Consider the following 11,473-nt stretch of genomic DNA (forward strand, 5'->3'; position numbering starts at 1 on the left):
GGCGGCTGTTCTGCCGCCCGGAGCGGGTTTCATCCCCTGTCCCCCGAGAAGGGGCTGCGGCGTCAAGTTTGCGCCCGGTGGTGCGATGAAGGGGCGTCGGCGCCCGGCGATGTCTTGTGGCACATGCGGTGGGTTCGGGGTTTTTTTGGTCTTTCTTTCTGCTTTAAGCCTTCCTCTTTTCAGCCTCGCTGTTTTTAATTCAATCTAGGGAAGGAAGGGACTGGCAGAGGGTAAGAAGTGCCTTTCAAAAGAAATTAATGAAACCCAGGGAAGTTGCGAAACTGGATACCACAATCAATGAGGTACTGCGCTTTGAGAAATTCTTTCTCTCTCCCCTCTCCCCTGGACAGCTGGGAAATAAAAGCAGATCAAGTGATCAGGTTTACCTGGAGAGCTGTTGATCTGCTCTACAGTGGTAAAACCATGAGTTAATAGTCTGAAATCATTCAGGGAATAAGAAGTGCAAACTGGTTATCAGGGTCTGACCAAAAGTGAGACCACACAGAAACTGTAGTTGAGATTGCCTGTCTCCACAGAACAATAAGATGATTCCATAATGATACGGGCTCCTTCAAACAGAGTTTTTGCTTACTTTTCTTTCATTCGGTGTTTTTTGCCTTTACTGCTTCGTTCTTGTGTTCCTCCCGTCAGGGAACACCTCCTTCTTTAACCTCTGTGTTCCTCATTGAGTTTGAGGAGCATCTGTGACAAACAGCTTAATCTTCTTTATTGTGAAACTCCAGTATTATCCCAGCATCAGACTGAAGCATTTCATCCCTGTGGAGGAAAGCTCAGTTCATCGAAGTACAAGCAGCAATAGCACGAGAGTCATGTAAAATCCAAACACGTGTTAACACGGGGGGAACTGAATCTTGTTCAACGAACAGGAAACATAAGTATTCCTCTCTCATGTGAGATTGTTACCTATTTAAAAGACAGCTGAAGTGTTAAATTAAACAGGATTTTTATTAGTTGATGTCATTTTGTTCCCTTCTTCTCTCTCTTCTCTCCACTGCTTAGGTCCTGGAGGACTTCATGCACAGAATAGATGATGTTTGTAACCACAGTGGACAAATGGAAGATGTCTATTCAGAATTCAACAAATGGTCATTTGAAAGTAAGTTGGTTTTTGCCTAAGAATGGTGTGCATTTTGTACCTGCCATGGCATTCCAGTTAAAGTATGATCAGTGATGAATGTGTAGGCTGACTATTTCCGAGCTATCAGCTACAACATCATGGAAAGTGGGTTGCAGAAAAGCCAGGGAGCTATCAGTACATGTGCAAAATTCATCAGCAGCTATACAAACTCTTCTGTCTGGTTATCTATATGGCTTGTAAAAAAATTCAAAAATAGTGACTTATAAATCCAAAACTTGTGGAATCACAGTGCATTTATCTAGAGTGGGATCAGATAGCACATGACCATTTTTGTCCATCTGATATTTGTTAATTATCAGCAGCACAAGATCAATGAAATGATCCAATAACAGTGAAGAAGTATTCATTGTAGACAAGGGTTGGAAAATCCCGTTTAAAATGTTTACGTTGGGATTGAGAAGCACTGGAAAAAGTTACCAAGACAGGAGCCTCCATCTTTAGAAACCTTTCAGAGTACATTAAGGAACCATCTGCCAGGAATGACTTAGGGCTGAGGAAACTGCATCAGTGGTTCCCAACAAGAGGGATGGTCGGATATAGTGTGTAACCAAACGAGCTCTGTCAGACCTGTCTGCTCTTGGCTGGCTCATCTCAGCAACCTGTGTACTGAGTTCCTGAAAGTGTTTTCTTTTCCACTGTCAGTGGTGATGTCTGATTTTGGAAAGGGAGAAATAGGAAGTGACAGCTTTAAAAAAAAAAAAAAAAAGGCAAGTGGAAAGAGGTGGAAACTTGTGGGGTGTGGGATGGTTCAAGTGTTTGCATGTGGTTTCTGGCTGTGGAAAGGGTTAGGAGGCGTTGGACTAGATGGCCTCTTCAGACCCAGTTTGCAAGTGGAAAGGTGGAAACTTGTGGGGTGTGGGATGGTTCAAGTGTTTGCATGTGGTTTCTGGCTGTGGAAAGGGTTAGGAGGCGTTGGACTAGATGGCCTCTTCAGACCCAGTTTTGCTGCGACTCAGTTCTCTTCAGTAGCTTTGGCTAATAGCTTATTTGCCAAATATGCCAGCCCTGCTTGGCAGAATGATCTGCTGCTCATGAGGGGATCAGTGGTGATGCTTATTTGTGAAGAAAGTGCTACTGTAAGGGCAACTTAGCTAGATATACTGCTACTTGGGTCTGAGGCAAATGTGCAGAAGGTGTTTTGAAGTGCTGTTCTCACAGGTGTGAGTCATAGAACATTTTTCAGAAGGATAATCCAAGCCATTCCTTGTCAATAAATGGTGGACACTGTGCACCCTTTTGTTTATGTCATTTAATGACAATATTGCTTAACAACAGGTATCTGCCTGGTGCTGTATGGAAAGAGGTTTGGTCTCCTACAGCAGGATGTAGAAGAAGAAAGTCTAAACTTCATCAAGGCTGTAAAAACGGTATGGAAGGGTCTTTACCGGGGGCTGTAGTGATTTTCTGCCCCTACTACTATTAAGAGGATACCAGTTTAAATGGGTCACCTGAAAAAAGAAACTCAAGCTTCTGTGCTACATGTATATTGGCAGCCTTGCGCATCCAAGGTGACACTTATATGTGCAAAGCTAGTACTGACCATCTGACTGTCCCATTTGTGAGATGCCTAAATATGTAAGGGAAAAATGCTGTGTGTGGACATCAGGGTAATCCTGGAAATATAGTTGTCAGGTTGGTTGGTTAACTTTCCTCTCCCTCTGAGACACCTGTTGTGCAACACTGCTGTTTGTTGGGTGGGACTCTTGGAGTTGTGTAGGATTATGCAAATATGCTGGATTTGGAGGTTAGTCATTCCTGTAAGCACATCTGCTGCGCATCTTGCTGCAACTTGGACTCCGGTGATATTTATCTGCCTGATTTTAGCCATCTAAAAGGTAGGCATCTAGCCTAGCCTAGTTTTTTAGCTCCATCTGTTGTCAAGGGAGAGAGAGGCACTGCCAAAGGGTGGCTTGTCCCATTGTAAAACAGGTGTGTAAAATAGATAGGATGAATCACCCACGAGAGAAGCCTCCTATCTTCCACTGGCTGTCCCTAATTTTTAGCTGGATGCAGTCTAAGTAGGTTGAGACTCATCCTTTCTGTCCAGGATGGAAAATCTGCCAGAATCTTGACTTCCTGAAAATTGCCTCACACTTTACAGTTTAATGTTGTTCACAGATTGCAAGTAGATAGATTAAAGAAAGATTGCAAAAACTTTCTCCACGACAGATGATGGCTACTTTTGGAATGATGATGGTGACCCCCGTGGAACTTCACAAGGGTCTGAACACAAAAGTCTGGCAAGCTCATACTAAAGCATGGGATGATATATTTAAAACAGGTTATTGTTTTAAACACGATTTCTCTCCTTTCCCTTCGTCCCTGTTTCCTGCTTGGTGGAATTAACTTTCTTCATACTTGCTACTGCCCTACACTGCTGTTAATTGCTGCCTTCAGCACAGATTCAGACACCTTTGCTGCAGCTGACCACAAACCTATTCCAAGCACGGGAGCGCTGTTTTCTTATGACTAACACTTAGGTCTGGTTGTGGGGCAATACCCAAACCCCACTGAAGCCCCAGAAATTTGGGAGCCAGAAACGTCATGAGTCCAGTTTAATCTGTCATAAAAGTAAATAGCCAGCAAGTGCATGATCTCTTTAAAGGCAAGGTACAGGAGTGAGAAAAGGGACCTCTCTCAAAGGGACCTCAAAGGGAGTTGTTTTCTTGAGAAACAAGAATTTTACATGCAACAAAAGCCTGTTTGCTAAAAAAAGAAATTATAGATTTTCTGAACAACCTGGAATTTAGTCATAAGCCTTAAAAACAGAAGCAATTTAAATCATAAGATCAGTTTGGCTTTTTGACAACAGTTTCTGTTTATTTAAGATGAATCAGCTTTCAACATTACAGAAATTACTCTAATCCAGATATGAAGTTAAGTTTGTATTTTTCAATATTTTGTTAGTGACAGTGATAGCTAAAGATTAAGAAAGGTTTTGGCACTTGGATGGCTGTAGCGCTGAGTGATATATTTCTCTTAGATACTTGAGTACTTAATACTTCAGGAGTTTTGCTCATGCCAGCCACACGTGCACTTATTTTATTGCTTCTTAGTTTATGGGTATTAGGAAAGACACTTTAAACCAGTTTTGTTCAGAAAAACCAGTTTGACACCTTCATTTGACATGAATAGCTCCTTACTAGGAACTGGTCTTAACAATTGGGATATTCATGAGAAAGGGTGGGCAAAATCCAGTCCTCTATATTTAAATAAAAAAACCAGCATGCAGAAATTTGGCATCTATTTTTGCCTTCTCATAGTAAATCAAAGGCTTAAATTTCCCCTTGGGGGTCTGAGTGCTAAGTCTCTTTGATTTTTTAACACCTTGATCCCCTTTGAAAATCCAACCTAATAAATTTCACACACTTGTATTTCTGCTTGCTAAATATTTCACTCAACACATCACTGATTTCCTTTCCTAATTTAAGAAAGCAGAATTTCTAATAGTTTGCAGGAGCTCCTTCTATTCAGAAGTGATTTTTGTGACCGAGTTCTTCATTTAAAAAGTGAAAATACCATTATTTATTCAGTATAATGCTCGTTGCTTGAAAAAAGAGCACAGCTTGGCACCCTCTTTCAAAATCCTGCATGTAAGATGTATTTTTGCTTTTATTTTTAAAGTGTTTTCAGTGATTTTTCCATTAATTGCCTCCTGCTCCTCCCTCCTCAGCCAAGCACTCAATTGACTGTCGACTGGAAAAGCACTCTGCCAACCCTCAGGAGGATTTCCTGTGTGACATCTATTCTGGAGGACAACTTTCCAAGAAGGAGCTGTACGCTGCCATCGCGGAGCTCCAGATTGCTGGAGTTGAAACGGTAAACCTGACTTTCCAAGAGCTTGTTAAAATTAGCATCCTTCCAACTCCCTGCTTTCTTCCATAACATCTGAGAGTGCGCTAATCCTGTAGTTGCTTCGGTGGCCTAGATGCAAGTAAATTTGTACCTGAAATCACTAGATTCTTTCTTCTGTTCATTACTCCTAGAGAACAACTCGGGTGGCTCATAATCCCTTAGGCTTACAAAATTCTGTAAGGCAGTGACCAGCCATAAATGTTGCTTTGAACTTTTGGCAACTTCTTTTTTCTGTCATCACAAATGGAGGTCTTACATTTCTTTTTGGTTTGTTTCAGACGGCCAATAGTTTACTGTGGGCTTTGTATAACCTTTCACGCAATCCACATGTTCAGCAAAAGCTTTTCCAGGAAATACAGAGTGTTTTGGCTGCTAATGAGAGTCCAAGTGCTGAGAATTTGAAGAATATGCCTTACCTAAAAGCATGTCTGAAAGAATCCATGAGGTAAAATTGTCAAATAATTTGCAAAAAGCAAAATTATCACAAAGTTTTTTACCAGCTAGTGTGTACGAGGGAGAAAGAATTTTCTAGTATATATAATTTTGTTCACCTTGTTGTTTAGGGTAAACTATGACAGGTACATGAAGAAAAATACTGGAAATCTAACGCATTTTGTTTCTTTCACTGTAGATTAACACCCTCGGTGCCATTTACCACTCGCACCATCGACACAGAAATGGTTCTGGGAGATTATGTACTGCCCAAAGGGGTAAGTCAATTAATTTAGCTATTAGAATATTTTGTCGTTAATTAACTGTCCCGTAAGCCATTGAAGTTGGTCATATTTCGGTTTCAAAATGACTTTGCCAAAGGATGAGTCCCAGGATAAGGAAAGAGGAATTCACACCAAGAATTCCCATAAACTGAAAACCATACCTCCCTGCACTGCTGTTGGATTAGGCAAAAATATTTTGGTGTGCTATTTCAAAAAATTTTTTCAAACTTTCCAGTGATTTTCTGAGGAAACTATGACCTTTTCTGTGTTTGAATTAATCTTCAGAGAATTACATGACATCTTCTGAGGAAACTGCCTCACCTTTACTGTTGCATTATTTTTTTCCGTTAACAAGCTGATTCACTTGGTAGCTCTAAGCCAATTTGTAATGAGACTCTCTCTATTGCTTTGTTTATAGACCGTACTAATGATAAATAGCCATGCCCTGGGTTGCAATGAGGAGTACTTCAATGGCTGGACTCAATTTAAACCAGAGCGCTGGTTTCAGAAGAACGTAATAAACCCTTTTTCTCATGTTCCATTTGGCATTGGGAAGAGGATGTGCATCGGGCGCCGCGTAGCAGAGCTACAGCTTCACTTGGCCCTTTGCTGGGTAAATATTCTAAAAATGGCACTCCATACACAATGTTGGGTTGTTCAACATTTACCCTGATCAGAAGATCTAGAAGCCAAAGCATGCTAACTGAAATGTTTGTGTTTCAGCTCATTCGCAAATACCAAATTGTAGCAACTGACAAGAAGCCAGTAGAAACACTCCATTCAGGAATACTGATTCCCAGCCGGGAGCTTCCCGTGGCATTTCACAGACGATAAGGTATGTGCATAAGGGTCTCCTGAATACATGAGACTTTTCTTTGAACCTCATTTAGAATTTTCATAGAACTGCGAGTGTAGGAGAACAGATGTTTTTCTAAGCAATGTGAGATGTATTAAATGCCATCATGTTTTGTTACTTTTAACAGAAAATATTCTATGTACTACAAAAGAAGACAAATTTTGTTTGGCTTATGGCTCTGAAGTTTGCTGTCTAGTTTTAAACTCCAAGAGAGCATGTCTTCTGTGCATGATGCAGATCAGAGATGGGGAAATCAAAATGTATATACTGTTGGGGAAAATGATAGCCATTATTTTGTTATATTATAACTTCTCCACTGCATTTCTAGAAGATATTTCCTGAAAAACAGTATTTGATTTTGAGCATCAATGTACAGATTAAAAAGAAAATGCCCTAGTTAAGGAACAGTACACCAAGGTACTACAGAGTTTAGATTAGAAAACTTGATTTTAGGCAGAAGGACAAAGAAAAGAAATATCTATTTGTAAATAGTCATGCAATGTTGCAACTTTCAAAAAAATTGAATGTAAGATTTTCTCTGCTCACAAGCTTATACAAATAAGCTAACAAAAAAGCTTATTTGTATAAACATCTGAATTGGATAAATGGGTGTTTGATCTAGAATTAAGTCCTCAAATTAGAAATTAAGTGACATTTAAATACTAGGGGAGATATTTTTTTGCTGGTTTGCTGGCCAACACCATAGGAAAAAACTGCCCAGTATAACTTGAGTAAGGGTATTAATTCCATTAACTCCTTTAACTGAAGTTTGTTCCGTGCTATTTGCTTTTAAACAGTCGATCACTATATAGATTCTTTTTCTCTTTAATACAGCTTGCAGAAAATAAATGACAACCCTGCTGCTGCCTTCTCTGAAAAAATATACATCGACTGGGAAAGTCAAGGCCTATGATAACCAGTGGAGAAACTGCAACACGTGTCCCTTGAACAATTGCTGAGCCAGAAATAGTACCAAGAAAAGCTCCCATACTGTTTTATTGGAAAAATGTGGTTAGTTGGGTCAGCTGTACTGTACTTAGCAGTGTTAAAAGGAAAGAAAAATACCATGCACATTGATATACCTATGCAAATATACTGATTTAGTGCAGCTGAGGGACTGTACGGGGTAGAGCTTGATAATGAGCTGTGGAGTGTTGTGTATAGCTCTTGTTAGCGCACAGTGAAATTATTATAGCCTCAAGCTGTTCAACAGGCTAGCTTGGAAAGAGCTGGTTTCCAGTTTGTGGGTATCATATAGGACCTGGGGGAACAGTCACGACTGAACTGGTCCTGTTAGCTCAGAGTTGAAGAGCTTTGAGCAGTCAGCTTAGGGGAAAAGAAACTCGCTTAGTCCTTATCAAATTACCAATGTCATGAATTAAACTGAGAAGTAAGATGGCAGTCTGTAATAAGGCTAACAACAGGGCTTAAAAATTAGAGTAATTAAAGAAGTATACTTTCCCTAATGTTATTCCCTTCCTTAATAAAAGGGAAATAAGGACAAAGGTGTGTAACAGGATTTATTCCTCATGCCTGCACAGTACTTTGATTTGAACAGTTGCAATACTGTGCCTGCCACATCCTCTGCTCATACCCATAGAGTTTCATGCCTCCAACTCCCACACAAGCCATTTTATCACACCTTTATTGTAAAACCTTAGTGGTCTTTTATTGCATGAAAGGCCTTGTCCATAAATGGAATCACTGGAATCCTATGGGTTCTGCCACTATTAAATGATGATTATCCTAACAGGATAGTTACTTCATCAGATGAGTAATATAAAATGTATGTTTCAAAGAACCACAGGAAATAAGGTTCCTAAACATTTTGAAGAGGTCTATTTCTTGTGGAGATTTCAATACCTGTATCTAAAGGTTAAAGCTGTCACTGCCCTGCATGTAATACCGTATGTTAGCTATTATGGTCACTAGTGTATTTTTCCCATGATGCAGTTTCAAGTACAGGTTTATGTATATAACCGTGAATGGTTATTTTTATTTTTTTACATTCTGAAACGATACAAGTTCTTAGCATTTGTTGGTCTGTCTCCTGTGGTTTTTATGTTCATTTTCCTCTGCTGTTGTACTCAGACATGTGAATGTAACCATATTACGTAAAACAATTTGTGCATTATGAAAACCTTTCTAGTCAATTTTATAATAAAATAAAGATTTATATTTTTTTTTCTATAAATAGTCTTCCATAGTTTATTATAAAGTCTTTGTAGCATTACCAAAATCTTGTCTTTCATGGTAACTTCTTGCAAAAAAGTTGCTGTGGTACTTTCATCCCTCTGCTTAATATCCTCACTGGGCTTGAACGTGAAACTCCACAAAATCAAGTTACTTTAATTCACCACTGAGAAACTTCTGCTTTGTGATACCCCAAAGTTGCTCGATTGTGTGCTACAAGACACCCTAGCTGGGAAACTGTTTGCAAAGCCCAGCTCCTGGCCGGAGGGTATAGTGGGCACTGCCTCGCGCAGGACCAGCCCAGGGAGGTGGACCCCGGGTTAGCAACTCCCCTTAGCAGGGGCGTTAAGCCCTGCAGCACAGAGCTTTGATGCCAAACTCCTTTTGTGCCATTAATCTTCTTGCCATTCCTTCAATCCAGGCTAGCCCTAGTGTTCAGGATTGTGTTCAATCCACGCCTACAGTCCCTTTCCCTCCGTCTAATCCTATCAGACCTCAGTGAATGCTAATGTTAGGAGGCTTTCTGCATCCATAGCACAGTCTGAACTCTCTCTCCAGCATGCACAGTACTGAGGCCTCCAGGGATGGGATTGTTACATTTCTCTGCTATTATGACAAGATAAAATCAATATAAAGTTTTGAGGAAGGATGAAAACAGTTTGAACCTTTGCAGGATCAAAAGATATGATGTATTTAAAAAAAAAGCCATCCACCCAGCACTGTGACTGACAGCCTGATGGTTACACAAAGAGCAAATCTGACAGTTATCAAAACCATGCTGGCTTTGCCAAGTCAAGGCTGCCTCCGGCTGAGTGAATGATGGTGTAAGAAAAATCGTACAGCACTCTGTGAGAATGTCGCTTTTCTGAAAATCATATTGCAATGTGTCTTTTAGAGTGGCTGTAGTTTGTGCTGCTGAAACTAATCTGACAGCCGGGAGCACTGGGTCCTAGAGCCCAGGGAAGGTGGGCTGGGAGACCGTAGGTGTTCACCCGATCCCCGGGGAGCTTTGGCAGCTCGTGCTAAGGTGCAAGACTGTGTGGGGAGATCTACCCAAGCTTCTACAACAATAATATACACGAAGTCTCTTCTTATAGCATTATAAACTAGTATTACTCCATTAGAGCCAATGGAGTTGTGTCAATACGAAACAGGTGTTAACAGAAAGTCAGGACTATTGTTCAGTTCCAGGCATATCACATCGCTCACAAATGCGCCGACAATTTAACTTCTAAAGACAACGAAAGAGAAGAGGTGTTATCTAGTTGAACTGACCTTGATCAGCTATTTCGAAATCCTTTATTGCTTCTGTGTAGTAAATCACAGGTTCATGCTTACTGGACTGCTTATTATTTTCGCTATTTAAATTTAGTGGACCCAAAGATCTATACAAGTGTTGCTCTGAGCAAGGTTTTGACCAACTCTATATGAGCTGAGGTACAAATGTATGCTGTCTCCTGGATTTCTAAAAGTACAATAACTACTGACCTGGAAAATTTTGTTCCGGAAGCTTTGTAGATTTTCAAGTTCCTGAAGTTTTCAAAGAACTTCATTAATCTGCTACCTCAAAGTAAATGTCCAAAGCAATTTACCTAGGAAATAGGTAATTATCAAACAACACAGATAATGAATGACCAAGGCAGACTTTCACATTAAGAAACGCATATGGCTTGCTTTTTCTCGTATTTCAGAAGTGTGAAAAACAGCGCGATGCTTCTGAGATTAATAAATGTCTATGAAACCTTTTGCCTATGGTCAGCTGGATAAATTCAGCTCAGTTCTTTGCCTCTTTGAAATGATTTGCTCATTCAGAATTACTTATTAAAAAGACAATGACAACACTACTTCCCTGTTATCGCTTCCTACAGTTACTCCTCAGAGGAGGATAGTTGGATCGTAAAATGAATGGAATTAATTGGCCTCCACATTAACTTTCTCAACAAGGAAGTGAACGAGGTTTACATATCCAAAAGGAAGTCAATTCTGTTCAGGCTTTGGGCATGTTAGTGGGAATGATATAGACAAAGTTGGAGCCAACTGATCTGCGCTTTTTTATGAATAAAGAATGCCAGTTTTCAGGACTGACAATCTGGCATTTTTCATATATGTTCTGTTCATTATAAGCTGGCTATTATATAGTATGCTCTGAGTCAGTCTCTGCATACACCTTTCAGTGCTGTGATTAGATGACAGATAATGTGTTCTAGTTTGGCTTCTTCCACACTGAGAAGGTTCTTTGTTCTCAAGAACTACAGGTAGAATCCATGTCTGTGTCAGTGCTGACTTTAACTAACTGATGAGGCAAAATAACTCAAGCTCTGAAAAATTAATTCTGCAAGATGTTCATAGCTGAAGTTCATTTTAGAACAAATTTTAGGAGAACAACTCAGCATGTGCTTAATTTTAAATATGTGAAACATCATCTTGACCTCAGCGGGACTGCATGCGTATGTGTGGGGGTTTTAATGCATTATCACTTTTTATAAAAGGAGAAAGTTTAACAATTTCCAGCATGTCTTTTGGGGCACAAATATCCAAAATTAACATAAGGGTTGTAGCTTTAGAAGAAAAAGCTGCCTTTTCACTTCAGATAATTGAAACAAAGGGCCTATTGAGGTTGAAACCACAAGCAGTCTCATTAATCTCTTACCCTGGATGCGTGTGTTGTTCTGATAACTTGTGGATTGATATGCC

General features: G+C 40.0%; 1 protein-coding gene across 1 annotated transcript; it reads left to right on the forward strand.

Moving 5' to 3' along the window:
* Window positions 1-175: 175 nt before the first annotated feature.
* Window positions 176-6,564, forward strand: LOC103894637 (1,25-dihydroxyvitamin D(3) 24-hydroxylase, mitochondrial). The gene is made up of 9 exons (XM_009274056.1): window positions 176-302; window positions 1,021-1,117; window positions 2,435-2,526; window positions 3,329-3,440; window positions 4,833-4,978; window positions 5,293-5,459; window positions 5,646-5,724; window positions 6,149-6,343; window positions 6,454-6,564. The coding sequence occupies exons 1-9, from the start codon at window positions 258-260 to the stop codon at window positions 6,562-6,564; spliced, it is 1,044 nt and encodes a 347-aa protein (XP_009272331.1). The 5' UTR covers window positions 176-257.
* The last annotated feature ends 4,909 nt before the right edge of the window (window positions 6,565-11,473 follow it).

The sequence above is a fragment of the Aptenodytes forsteri genome, unplaced genomic scaffold (assembly GCF_000699145.1).
Source record: "Aptenodytes forsteri isolate BGI_AS27 unplaced genomic scaffold, ASM69914v1 Scaffold159, whole genome shotgun sequence".
Classification (NCBI taxonomy): Eukaryota; Metazoa; Chordata; class Aves; order Sphenisciformes; family Spheniscidae; genus Aptenodytes; species Aptenodytes forsteri.